At 40.9% G+C, this 14761-nt stretch overlaps 1 protein-coding gene across 1 annotated transcript in view; it reads right to left on the bottom strand.

The window, feature by feature from the left end:
- atp7b (ATPase copper transporting beta) overlaps window positions 1-14761 on the bottom strand; it is a 69095-nt gene that overhangs the window by 47421 nt on the left and 6913 nt on the right. Inside the window, exons 3-6 of the mRNA XM_063052916.1 lie at window positions 13696-13856; window positions 6964-7125; window positions 2911-2987; window positions 2650-2821 (exon numbers count right to left, since the gene is read on the bottom strand). Coding sequence (XP_062908986.1) covers window positions 2650-2821; window positions 2911-2987; window positions 6964-7125; window positions 13696-13856 — 572 coding nt within the window. The remainder of the gene's footprint in view (window positions 1-2649; window positions 2822-2910; window positions 2988-6963; window positions 7126-13695; window positions 13857-14761) is intronic.

The raw sequence follows: 14761 nt of genomic DNA, 5'->3' as shown, positions 1-14761 counted from the left end.
GGATGAAGAAAGGAAGCAGATCACTAAGCATGAGGTCATGTACTACTTACAGAGTCATGGAATATTTGAGGAGGAATGTTCCCACCTTGACTTCGGTGAGGCATTTGAATTTCCAGAAGAGCCTACTCACTGAAATTTAGCAGCTGGTTCAGAACAACCTCAGAACAGTCCAGGGACCTCACTGCCAGAGGATGTAGGGGTGGCCCATGGTAATGTATCCTTATCCTTGGGACTTGTGCTCAACTGAAGATAGGGAAATTTTCAGTATATTGTCACCTGCCGTCCACTGTGATGTAAATGGAGTGACTGAATTCCCTCTTCAAAGAGAGCTAACTATGTTTCCAACTCCCTTGCCAGAGATCTTCAGAGGAAGAAAGTACACAGCTTTGCTGGGGTTACAAACTGCATGAAAGTTGCTTAGTGGGCATGATTTATCTATCTACAAATGTACTTCACTCCGTATCAGAATGAAAGGGACCTTATCTCCTCAGTGTCCAGCTGGTGCATGACCTTAGGCATCTTAGAGGGCTATGGGTAACCAGTGTTCAGCACAGCATTGTGGACCAAAGCTTTGACTTCCCTTGTCAGCCATGGTTGTACAATTTTGCCATTTGAGTATTTCATTGTTTTTGGAATACATCTATCCTGCACTTTCCTCACTTCTCCCAGTAACTCTCACCATTGCTGCTCTGCTATCATCCCTGCTTACAGCACCTTCCAATTTACTTTCTTAAAGAGTGGAGTAATGTTTGCAATTTTCCAGTCCTCTGGCATCATGCCAGAGTCCAATAATTTTTGAAAGATCCTTACTAATACCTCAACAATTTCTACCACTACCTCTTTCAGAACCCAAGGGTACAGTTCATCTTGTCCGGGTGTTTTATGTACCCTTAGGTCTTTCAGCTTTTTGAGCACCTTCTCCTTTTAACAGTAACTGCACTCATTTCTCCTCCTTCACACCCTTCAATATCGAGTACCCTGCTAATGTCTTCCACAGTGAAGTCTGATGCAAAATACTCACTTAGTTCATCCGCCATCTCCTTGGCCCCCAACATTATTTCACCAGCCTCATTTTCTAGCAGTCCTATATCCACTGTCATCTCTCTTTTATTTTTTACATACTTTAAAAACTATCCACTTTGATAGTTTGTTAGCTTGCTTTCATATTTCATCTTTTCCCTCCTAATGATTCTTTTAGTTGCTCTTTGTCAGGTTTTAAAAGCTTCCCAATCCTCCGTCTTCCCACTAATTTTTGTTCTGTTGTATGCACTCTCTTTTGCTTTAACAATAGCTTTGACTTCCCTTGTCAGCCATGGTTGTTCTACTTTGCCATTCGAGTATTTCATTGATTTTCCTCATTTTTCCCAGTAACTCTCGCCATTGCTGCTCTGCTATCATCCCTGCCAGCACCACCTTCCAATTTACTTTAGCCAACTACTCTCTTATACCACTGTAATTTCCTTTACTCCACTGAACTACTGCTATGTCAGACTTTACTTTCCTCCTATCAAATTATAAATTGAACTCTTATCATATTGTGATCACTGCCTCCTATGGGTTCTTTTACCTTAAGCTTCCTAGTCACCTCTGGTTCATTACTTAACACCCAATCCAGTATAGCTGATCCCCTAGTAGGCTCAACGAAAACTGTTCATAGTTCAAAAACAATTCGAGATGCATTTCATTTCTCTATTGTGTCTGCACTTAAATTTCATAGCCATTGTCAAACTGTCTATGGCCCTTGGGGCAATTCTTATCATGATTTGCCATATTCTGTAACTACAGAAAATACTATTCTCTGAATTTTAAGAATAGCAATAAGATTGACTGTTCATCACATTTTCCTACTTAAGGCACTTCCATTTATTTATACTTCTTTTTCTGACTTTTACGATATCTTAAGCAATCTGCTGCACCATAATGTGGCTTCATTTGAATTCCATGGGCCAATAACTTCATAGTAAATTCTTACTTAGTAGTTTATCAAGCACAAATTGCATTATGTTGGTAACAGTTTTACAAAAAACACATGATTTAACACAAATAAAACTCAAGGATTCTAGATGTAATGAAAAGAAAAGTGCAGAAAAAATCCAAATAACCTCTAATTGATTACAATATCTGGAAACTGATTCACCATTTGGCTCACCGATAGACATTTCCTGACATCCCTTCCAGCCCACATGGCTCCCTTTCAACTGAGCAGAACCCTTGTTCCCCTCCTCCCTTTCAACTCACTGAAACCCCATGGTAATCATACGTAAACATGATTTCATGCATACTATTACAGCTGATACTAGTTTGTCCTTGCAAAGTCACCCAATGTATATGTAATTTTAGCAACGGTATCTGAAGAAAAATAGATTGGGAATGTTCTACCAGAAAAGCAAAACTCAAGTCAATCAATCAATCATCATTACTCCCTTCATTTTTATTGAAAGAGCCAGGGGGCAGTGAAGCAAAGATTCAAAGGGAGGTACATAAGTGGAGGTTGCCAATGGAAAAGCTCGTATTACTAATTTGGTTAAAAGGCTTATTTTAAATAACAGTATTCCAGCCCTACATTAAAGCATGGGAATACAGGTTCAATTTGACTGTGCTATGTTCAATATTTAAGCCGTTATATATAAACTTTCAGTTTCAACTCACCTGGACAGGAGTACAGAGAACAAAGAAAACCAAATTGAGAATTGATAACCCAGGAAGAATATTTTGTTCAAGAGCTCTGGACCCACCATAGTTGTCCATTATCATTACGTATATCATTAGACCAAGAACAGGAATGCCAAAAACAAGGCTAAGCAAGAAAGACTTCCTCCACCTAAAATTTACATGAAAATAAAAGTATAATTATGATTCAGGGTAAATTAATGATTTCTATTGTTTAAAGAAATTCATAAACACGCTTACTGTTTTATCTCCTCCTTATGGTCCAGATTATGTACTGCTGATTGGCTTTTGACTACAGATGCACTGTAGCCAAGTCCCTGTAATGGAAATGAAGTTCAGTAAATAAGATAAAATGACGTGTAATCAAGCACAGTGAACTAAACTGATTAACATACATCTTCAATGAGAGACTAAATGAATCAGACCTGTGATAAGAGTAACATATATGATCAGTTTTCTCCATTTGTTGTCATTTTAAAAAGACATGCTTAAACAAGGTGCTGAGAAACCTAATAAAAGTGAAAATGGAAAATTAAAATAGTAATAATGATAAAATAATTAAATGCAAATAAGAGCAAATGAGAGACTGGATAGGACATCAAAAGTAGGGGAAATATTTAGGAAATGAAATATCAAAAGCTGATAAAAAGAGAATTGCTAAAAGATCTGATGAGAGGGTTGCTAATTTGATGATCAAAAATAAAATCTGCAGATTTAGTCTCCTCTTTAAAGGAAGAATGTTGTTATCTTTGCTGCAGTGCAGTGCAGCGATGGATCATGAATTAATTCTAAGATGAGGTAAGTGTCCATTGAGGAAAGATGGTGCAGATTTTTCCTACACACTCTGCAGTTTAGAAGAACGAATGGTTGCCCCAAGGGACTTGATAGGGATGTTTTCCCGAGTGGGAGGCTCCAGAAATAAAGGACATTATTTCAGAATAAAGAGACTACCAAAATAGTAAGAGGCGGAAGGGCTTTTTGTTCTAATTACAAGTATTTGGAATTCTCTAGTGAATAGTGAATATTAGGTATATTCAGTACAAAAGCAGATGGATTTTTATACTTCAATGTGGCCAAGAATTATAGGGATCAGTAAGGTAAGTATAGTTGAGGCATAAAAAAAACATACTAGCTATAATTTTACTGAATAACAAAGCAGGCTCAAGGAATCAATAGGTCTACTCCTATTTTCTTTGTTCCTCAGTGGAAAAGATAATCAATAGGAGTCAAAGGATTTATTTTTATTAATGAGAAGAAAATCAGTGACGATTGAGTTGGGAGACTAAAATAAGTACAACTATGAAGAAAGAAAGAAACATTTTAAAAGGAAGATAAAATATTGAATATTGGATATATGAAAGAAAGAACACAAAGGAAAAAAATGCAAATGGATGCATGTGAAGAGCTAAAGCACCAAGCTTACAAGGGCACCCTTGTAGTCAGAAGAGATGGATTTGCAAAGCAATCACACGAGATACTATTATTCTCCTCTGTAAAGGAACCACAAACTGAGCAATAAAATGTGGTTGACTAAGGAAAGTACACAGAAATTAGTCATAAAGAAGGAATGTTTAGGATCAGGACATTAATGTGGGAGAAAATAAATGTACAGATATTGGATCTGTTTTAATCAAAGGAAAGAAAGATTTACATCTGTGTTGCCTCTTTAACTACAGAAGGGGAGAGTCCCAGGAGTACCTAGAAGCCTGGAGCACACAGGAGTGGTGACCCAGCTGATCCGGGAGGCAAGGGAGAATAGAGGAGACCTTGGAGCACTCTGGCTAGACCTAACCAACGCCTATGGATCCATCCCACACAAGCTCGTTGAAACAGCACTGACAAGACACCATGTTCCAGAGATGATTCGAAACCTCATTCTGGACTATTACAGCAACTTTAGGTTGAGAGTCTTCTCGGGGTCACTAACATCTGCCTGGCATTGGCTGCAGAAGGGCATAATCATTGGCTGCACAATCTTGGTGTCACTCTTCTCATTGGCCATGAACATGATTGTCAAGTCAGTGGAGATGGAACATAGAGACCCCATGTCTAGATCTGGTACTTGGCAGCACCCCCATAACAGCATTCATGGACGACCTGACGGTGATGGCAACACCCATCCCTGGGTGCAGATGGCTCCTTCAAGGGCTGGAACGGCTCATCTCATGGGCAAGGATGAGCTTTAAACCAGCCAAGTCCAGGTCTCTGGTCCTGAAGAAGGGAAGAGTGGCCGACCTGTTCCACTTTACCCTGGGAGGGATCCAGATTCCAACGGTCAAGAGCCTGGGAAAGATCTTTGACAGTTTCCTGAAGGACACAGCTGCACTTCAGCAAACCAGGAGCGACTTGATAACCTGGCTCACCGCGATTGACAAGTCAGGACTTCCAGGAAAATTCAAAGCCTGTACGTACCAACACGGAGTCCTGCCAATGCTACTCTGGCCCCTTCTAGTCTACGAGGTGCCAATGTCAACAGTGGAGGCTCGAGAGAAGACCATCAGTCAGTTTCTCCGGAGGTGGTTGGGACTCCCCTGGACTTAAGCAACATTGCCCTGTATGGGCATTCCACCAAACTGCAGCTCCCCATCAGCGGTTTATCAGAGGAATTCAAAGTCACTCGAGCCAGGGAGGTTATGATGTACCGAGACTCCTCTGATGTTAAAGTTGCTTCAGCAGGAACGTGTAAAGACCGGAAGGAAGTGGCAGGCACAGGAAGCTGTCGACAGAGCGGAGACACGGCTACGGCACAACATTTTGGTGGGCAACGTGGTGGTGGGGTGGGCAGGACTGGGCTATTTTCCCAAATCACGCTACGACAAAACCCGTGGAAAGGAGAAGCATCAACGGGTTCAGAACGAGATACGAGCAGAAGTGGAGGAAGAATGATACAGCAAGATGGTCAGCATGTACAAACAAGGCGCCTGGACTAGATGGGAGCATGCAGAACCTTGCAAGTTCACCTGGACAGAGCTCTGGAGAGCCGAACGATTGTGCATCAAGTTTCTCATCTAATCAGTTTATGACGTTCTCCCAAGCCCTGCACAGATGGGGTATGGCAAACACCCCAGCATGCCAACTGTGCCAGAAGAGGGACACCTTGGAGCATATCCTAAGTTGCTGCCCGAAGGCATTGGGGGAAGGGTGATACCGCTGGTGCCATGACCAAGCCCTAAGGTCTACGGCAGACACAATCAGCAAAGCGATTCAAGACAGCAAAAAGCAGCACCCTCCCAAACAGTCCATCACCTTTATTAGAGTGGGGGAGAAGGCTCAACATCAGCCTAGCTCCTCAGGAGGACTTCTTGTCACTGCACAAGACTGGCAGCTCCAACTCGACCTAGGGAGGCAGCTCAAGTTCCCAGAGAACATCGCAGCCACTCTGCTCTGCCCAGACATGGTGTTAATATCGGAGTCTACAAAGCAAGTGGTCCTGCTGGAACTTACCCTGGGAAGACCGGACTGAAGAGGCCAATGAGCACAAGACGGCTAGATACACAGATCTTGTTGCAGAATGCTGGAGCATTGGCTGGAGAGCTCGCTGTGAGCCAGTTGAAGTTGGGTGCCGGGGCTTTGCTGGCCATTCATTACAGCAGACTCTAAAACTCCTTGGAGTTAAAGGACTGCAGTGCAGAAGAGCCACCAAGAACATTCTGGAGGCTGCTGAAAAGGCCTCGCAGTGGCTGTGGATCCAGAGGGGGGGATCCGTGGATTAGTGTGCCACTTGGACACAAATTGGGGGCTGATCACCCCTGGCTGGGTTGCCTGGTTGAGGTTGTCTGATGATTAAAGACCCAAAACAACCTATGACCCTGGGTTCATCACTGAAGACGCGTCCAAGTAGCACCAGAAGGTGCATTCTACAAACACCAGGACCTTTGATACTGTAAACCCAAAAAAATGCAGCAGACAATCTATGCCAAGCATAGTCTGAAAATCAGGTATTTAATATCAATCACAGAATTTGATTTTGTGAATGGTTGAAGGATTATCATTTATCAGGACACCATAAAATATCCATTGTATTCTGGAACCTTTTCTATCCACTTGAAGACAATAATGGCCTCAATTTAATGTTTCTAGAGAGGAGGAAGCAAATATTGAGGCTAAGAGAGGAAAGTGAGACCGAGTGGTGCTTTATCATTGTAAAGAGATGAGAGCTGAACTGTACTAAATGTGGCTTTATTGCAGCCAAATGCATTGGCACATTACCATAGGAGCCAAATAAAGCTGTATAAATTCAAAAGAGCAATAGATATTAATAGTAACAAACATAAATTTCAGAACTGGATTTACCTCAATTATTCTGATGACATCACGTGGTCCCAGTAGTTCTGGATCTAGCTTAATGTGGGCTTTTTTGGTGGCAAAATTCACGGACACATGCAAAATCCCATCAACTCTATTTAATTTGGATTCAATATTGTGAACACAAGAAGCACAATTCATTCCTGTCATCTAAAAGATACAAGTAATGTTGCAAAAGAAAAGAGAACTTATGATTGAGAAAGAATTGCTGATATTATTTATTAATTATTCATGACTTAATCCAATTGTAAAATCAAAGAGAACATCATAAAATAATCTGTCAAATTATGCAATTTATGCTGAAAAATGAATTTACAACTACCTGTAGATAAAAAAAAGATTCTGCAGATGCTGGAAATCTTGATCAACACACACAAAATGCTGGTGGAATACAGCAAGTCAGTCATCATCTATGGAAAGGAATAAACAGTTGACATTTTGAGCAGAGACCCTTCATCCAGTCCTGATGAAATGTCGACTGTTGATTCCCTTCCAGAAATGCTGCCTGAATTGCTGAGCTCCTCCTGCATTTTGTGTCTTAGAACTACCTGTCAAATTTAAGAAAATCTATAACAAAAAAAGCACTAATGTTGAGAGCTCATTTAGACAGCACAAGTATTTGTTTATTTACTCTGTAATTTTCTTCAGAGGCTAACCAAGGCCAGTTTATTCTAAGGTCTGTCAATGGTGCTTCCTTGCATCTCACCCAGAGGGCTCATAATACCATGCTGAGCCACACAGTCAACCACTAAAGGCAATAATGAAAAAGCAGCTTATAATGAATTATGTCTTAAAACATTTTCTTGCATGATAGGGTTATTATATCAAGCCATCATCCATTATGTTTCATGAGAACATAGGAAAATAAAGGTAGGTGTGGACCACTTAGCTCATAAACCTGGCTATAATCTAATATGACAAAAGACTATCTGTCCCTAGTGTCATCTCTCACAATAAGCACCAGTCCTCAATGAAGGGTCTGCTGTAGGAACGCTGACCAGCTTCAAGATACTGGATGTCAAAATCTCAGAGGATTAATCCTGGGCCTGGTACAGGGATGCAATCATGAATAAGACAAACCAGCATTTCTAATTTCATTAGAAGTTTAATGAGATTTGGCATGACATTGCAATTTCTGACACCCTTCTACAGAAAGAAGGCATTTTGACTGGTTGCATCGCAGCCTAGGAATACATGTGCCTACAGGGTGTGGTGGTGGACTCATCCAGTCTCATCATGTGTACATCCATCATTATGGACCCCTAACACCCGGGCAACACACATCTCAATGTTCAATAATAGTCTCTTCCCCACTGCCATCAGGCTCTTGAACTGACCTGAAAAATTCTGATACTACTCGAAGTATATTTCCTGCACTAATGTTGTTTCTAATGTCAATATAATTTTGTCAATTTTGTCATGTAAGTTTATGTATAATTTATGTTAATTTACGTCGGCACCATTGGTAAATAATACACTGCGCGACTGCTGCAAAAAAGCTCAAGACATTTATACACTGAGTACGCATGGCCATGACAATAAACTTGAATGTGTGGTAGAAAACTCCATGGATATATCCTCTAGGAGATGACTATCCCCATCACATAACTATGGCCTCATGTTTGAGATTCTACTACAAGCAGAAATAACTTATTATCTATCCTGTCATGCCTCCTATGAATCATATACAGGGGTACTATACATCTCACTGAGCATCCCTCCTAAATCCCAATGAATATAGATCTAATTTCTTTAGACACTTATGATAGTCATTTCAGGGACTAGCCTAATTAATCAATTTTGGACTGTCTCCAATGCTAGCATATCCCTTCTTAAATAAGGAGACCAAGACTTACGATTTGGGGTCTTAGCAATTTGTTGTATTTGCTTGCTAACTCATTGTGATTCCTGCAGAAGAACACCTAGGTACCTTTGTACCTCATTCATCTGCGACCTTTCTCCATTTAGTTAATAGTAATGGAGTCATTAAGCTGGTGCAGCACAAAAACAGGCCACTTAGCCCTCCATGCCTATGTTGACCTTTTCTCGCCATCTACACTAATCCCATTTGCCTGCATTTGATCTGTATGCTTCTATGCCTTGTCAATTAAGTACATGGTTAAATGTCTTTTAAGACAATGATTGTATCTGACTCCAGAATCAGAATCAGTTCCTTTGGCAATAAGTTCCAGATATCAGTACTCTCTGGATTAAAAAAAACCTTCCCCTCAAATCCCTTTAAAACTACCACTTCTCATCTTAAAACCGTGCCTTCTTGTTCTTGATGGACGGCCATTGGCTGCATTCAGATTCCTCTAAATGAAGTTCATAACACCACACTTGCCTACATTACACTCCATCGGCCAAGATTTTAATCATTCATTAGCCTATTTATATCCAGTCCCAACATAACCTCCCACTTAAGGTAGATGAACTTGTAACACCATTGTAGATTGGCATGTATGATGTTGTAGGCATCAGTGAATCATGGTGGGAGAGAAAAGATTATAGCTGCAAGCTTAATGTTAAAAGACACACCTTGTATCTAAAGGGCAGGCAGGAAGGCAGAGGAGGTGGTGTTGCTCTTTTGGTAAAAATGAAATCAAATCATTAAAAAGAGGTGACATAGGGTCAGAAGGTGTTGAATCATTGTGGATAGAGCTAAGGAATGCAAGAGTAAAAAGACCCTGATAAGAGTTGTATACAGACCCCCACACAGTAGTAAGGATGTGGTTTACAAATAACAATGGAAGATGGAAAATGCATGCTAAAAGGACAATGTTACAACAGTCATGGGGGGTTTCAACATGTAGGTAGATTGGGAAAATCTGGTTGATGCTGGATTCCAGGAGGGGAAATTTCTAGACTGCCTGCAAGATAGCTTCTTAGAGCAGCTAGTGTTTCAGCCCACTATGGGATCAGCTATGCTGGACTGAGTGTTGTGCAAGGAACCAGAATTGATTAGAGAGCTTAAGGTAAAAGAACCCTTAGGAGAAAGTGATCACAATACCAAATTCACCCTGAAATTTGAGAAGGAGAAGCTAAAGTCAGACATATCAGTATTACAGTGGAGTAAAGGGAAATACAGAAGCATGAGAGAGCAGTTGACTAGAATTGATTGGAAAAGAACATTGGCAGGGATGACAGCAGAGCAGCAATGGCTGAAAATTCTGAAAGCAATTTGGAAGGCACAGCCTATATATATCCCAAAGAGGAAGAAGTATTCTAAAGGCAAGATGACACAACTGTGGCTATCAAATGAAGTCAAAGCCAATGAGAGGGCATATAATAGAGCAATGTAAGAGGATAGGGATGCTTTTAAAAACCAACAGAAGGCAACTAAAAAAGTTATTAAGGAGATAAAGGTGGAATACAAAGTAAGCTAGTCAATAAAATCAAATGGGATACCAAAAGTTTCTTCAGATACGTAAAGTGTAAAAGAGAGGTGAGAGTGGATATCAGACCACTGGAAAACGATGCTAGAGATGAAGTAATGGGGGACAAGGGAATAACAGATGAACTGAATATGTATTTTGCATCAGTCTTCACTGTGGAAGACACTAGCAATATGGTGGCAGTTCCAAGTGTCAATGGTCATGAGGTGTGTGAAGTTACCGTTACTTGAAAGGAGGTTCTTGGGAAACTGAAAGGTCTCAAGGTAGATAAGACACCTGGACCAGATGGCATACACCCCAGGGTTCTGAAGGAGGAGGCTAAAGAGATTGTGGAGGCATTAGTCATGATTTTTCAAGAATCACCAGATCCTTGAATGGTTCTGGAAGACTGGAAAATTACAAATGTCACTCCGTTCTTCAAGAAAGGAGAGAGGCAGAAGAAAGGAAACTAAAGGCCAGTTAGTCTATCTTCAGTGGTTAGGAAGATGTTGGAGTCAATTATTAGGGATAGGCTCTCAGAGCACTTGGAGGCACAGGATAAAATAGGCCGTAGTCAGCATCGTTTCCTCAAGAAAAATCTTGTCTGACAAATCTGTTGGAATTCTTTGAAGAATTAGTAAATTTGCTGCTGACACAAAGGTTGGAGGTGTTGTGGATAGTGTGGAGGGCTGTCAGAGGTTACAGAGGGACATTGATAAGATGCAAAACTGGGCTGAGAAATGGCAGATGGAGTTCAACCCAGATAAGTGTGAGGTGGTTCATTTTGGTAGGTCAAATATGATGGAAGAATATAGTATTAATGGTAAGACTCTTGGCAGCGTGGAGGATCAGAGGGATCTTGGGGTCCGAGTCCATAGGACACTCAAAGCTGCTGCGCAGATTGGATCTGTAATTAAGAAGGCATATGGTGCATTGGCCTTCATCAATAGAGGGATTGAGTTTAGGAGCCGAAAGGTAATGTGGCAGCTATATAGGACCCTGGTCAGACCACACTTGGAGAACTGTGCTCAGTTCAGGTCACCTCACTACAGGAAGGATGTGGAAACCACAGAAACAGTGCAGAAGAGATTTACAAGGATGTTGCCTGGATTTGGGGGCATGCCTTATGAGAATAGGTTGAGTGAACTTGGCCTTTTCTCCTTGGAGAGTCAGAGGATAAGAGGTGACCTGATAGAGGTGTATAAGATGATGAGAGGCATTGATCGTGTGGATAGTCAGAGGCTTTTTCCCAGGGCTGAAATGGCTAGCATGGGAGGGCACAGTTTTAAACTGCTTGGAAATGGGTTCAGAGGAGATGTCAGGGTTAAGTTTTTTATGCAGAGAGTAGTGAGTGTATGGAATGGTCCACCGGCGATGATGGTGGAGGCGGATACGATCAGGTCTTTTAAGAGACTCCTGGATAGGTACATGGAGCTCAGAAAAATAGGGGGCTATGGGTAACCCTAGGTAATTTCTAAGGGCATGTTTGGCACAGCTTTGTGGGCCAAAGGGCCTGTATTGTGCTGTAGGATTTTTACGTTTCTAAATAACAAGCAGAATAGACAAAGGAGAATCAGTTGATATTGTATACTTGGATTTTCAAAAGGCCTTTAACAAGGTGCCACACGTGAGGTTGCTTAACAAGCTCATGATATTACAGGAAAGATTCTCGCATGGATAAAGCAGTGGCTGATTGGCAGGAGGCAAAGATTGGGAATAAAGGGAGCCTTTTCTGGGTAGCTGCCAGGGTCTGTGTTGGGACCGATTCTTTTTACATTATATGTCAACGATTTGGATGATGGAATTGATGGCTTTGTTGCAAAATTTGCAGACAATATGAAGATAGGTGGAGGGGAAGATAGCTTTGAGAAAGTAGAGGGGCTACAGAAGGACTTAGATTAGGAGAATGGGCAAAGAAATGACAAATGGAATACAGTGTTGGGAAGTGTGTGGTCATGCACTTTGGTAAAAGAAATGAAAGGGTTGATTATTTTCTAAATGGACAACAAAATACAAAAAGCTGAGGTGTAAAGTGACTTGGGAGTCCTTATGCTGGGTTCCGTAAAGGTTAGTTTGCAGGTTGAGTCTGGGGTGAGGAAGGCAAATGTGATGTTAGAATTCATTTCAAGAGGACTAGAATATAAAAACAAGTCTGTAATGTTGAGACTTTATAAAGCACTGGTGAGGCCTCTCTTTGGAATACTGGGAACAGTTTTGGGCCCTTTATCTTAGAAAGGATATGCTAAAACTGGAGAAGGTTCAAAGGAGGTTCACATAAATGATTCCAGGATTGAATGGCTTGTCATAGGAAGAGTATTTGAAGGCTCTGGGTCTGTACTCAAAATGGTGGAGCAGACTCGATGGGCCGAATGGCCAACTTCTGCTCCTTTGTCTTATGGTACTCACTAGAATCCAGAAGAATGAGGGGTGACCTCATTGAAACCTATCAAATGGTGGAAGTCCTTGATAGAGTGGATGTGGAGAGGATGTTTCCCATGGTGGGAGAGTCTAAAACCAGAGGACACCACTTCAGAATAGAGGGGCATCCTTTTAGAATGGAGATAAGGAAGAATTTCATTAGCCAGAGAGTGATGAATCTGTCGAGTTCTTTGCTGCGACCAGCTGTGGAGGCCAAGTCTTTATGTATATTTAAGACAGATAAATTCTTGAATGGTCAGGGCATGAAGGGATACGGGAGGAAGGCAGAAGATTGGGGCTGAGAGGAAAATTGGATTAGCCATGATGAAATGGTGGAGCAGACTCGATTGATCAAATGTCCTTACTCTGCTCCAATATATGTTATGGTCTTAAGCCAATTTCACCAGCAAACGAAGTTTCAGTAAAAAAATCTGATTGGCTTCTGTCACAAGACACACATAATCTTGGACCTTTAAACTAACCACACCACTAGTTTATTATCAAAGAGGAAAAGTGGAATTCTATTTCTGACTTTTTAAAAGTATATACTTGTCATGGGATGTGACAAGGCCAGTATGTCACCTGATCAGCCTGGCACCCTGGGCCAATTCAGAGGGGAGATCAGGTAAGGATTCCCTAAAGGACGTCAATAACCTGCAAGGTTTTTACAGTGGCCCGTTCACTTTCACGAAAGTATCATTCTTTCTGCCCTGGATTTATTTATTTATTTATCTTTGTTTCTGTTGCAGAATTAGAACACATGTCTCTTGACAAAAGCTCAAGCCTTGGGATTTTAGTTCAGTCAATTAACCATGGTACTACCAGACTCCCTGGAAATGCATTCCATAATAAGTTGAAATAGTACTTTTTAATAATGTTATTGAATCCAATACCATTAGTTACTTCATTGAATATAAAACATACTTACACTGAGTTCCAAGTTTCCAGCTGAAGACATATCTTCTATTACAGTCGCACCAAAACCTAAATCTTTGATTAATTCTGCAATGGCAGTAGGTTGGATGATATCTGGGTTATATTTTACTTCTGCTTTTCCTGCCATTAGTGCTACCAGAATGGAATGTATACCTAAAAGATACCCACTATGTTTAAAATGTTATTTCACATTGAGGATAAATCATAAACATGTATGGGAAGTGAAAAAGGTCACAAAATGTACAAAATAAGACAAGTAGCTGTCCCTCACATTGACAGTGTGGTATAGAGAAAGTTTAAGGTGGATTTAGGACAATACTCTGAGGAATCCCGCAGAAATCCCTTGACTGCCATCCAATACACCTTCCTTTAACCAGTAGTTGTGTTGGGCACGTGGCCAAGTGGTTAAGGTGTTTGTCTAGTGATCTGAAGGTCGCTAGTTCAAGCCTCAGCTGTGGCAGCGTGTTTGTGTCCTTGAGCAAGGCACTTAACCACACATTGCTCTAGTGTCTGTGCGAGGAGTGGTGCCCCACACAGACTTCCAATCTGCGCCTTGAAAGGCATGAAAATGCCCGACGCAGGCCTCTCATGGTCCAAGTCGACGTTCCCACCCCTTAACCAGTAGACCGATTACTGCATAATTTGCATTGAGTTTTTACCATAACTCAGTAAAATTGTGCTCTCTAGTCCAAATCTAGTGCTCTCACTTTAACCTTAGAAATTCAGCTCCTTGCCCATGTTTGGGCCAAGGCAATGATGCAGTCTTATTAATCTGTTGAACACAAATTGAACACCAATGAACAGATTATCAGTAATTCACTTACTGCACATGTAGCTTCACTTTAAAGATTACAATAAACTAAAACAATGACATTTGGCCAGATTAAATTTGTCCTATTTCTTGTGAAAGGACACAATTATTTTTCTAGTTCGTAAATTAATTTACAACACAGATTAGCTACTTCTGTAGTACTAAACTTTAGTTCAACAAACAAGATGGAAGTGTTCATTGTTTTTACTGAAACCAAAATGCACAACCATTTCTTGATACCATATGA

Source organism: Mobula hypostoma, chromosome 7 (assembly GCF_963921235.1).
Source record: "Mobula hypostoma chromosome 7, sMobHyp1.1, whole genome shotgun sequence".
NCBI classification, from domain to species: domain Eukaryota; kingdom Metazoa; phylum Chordata; class Chondrichthyes; order Myliobatiformes; family Myliobatidae; genus Mobula; species Mobula hypostoma.
Note: the sequence above shows the minus strand (reverse complement) of the source record. Positions and strands in the feature narration are given on the sequence as shown.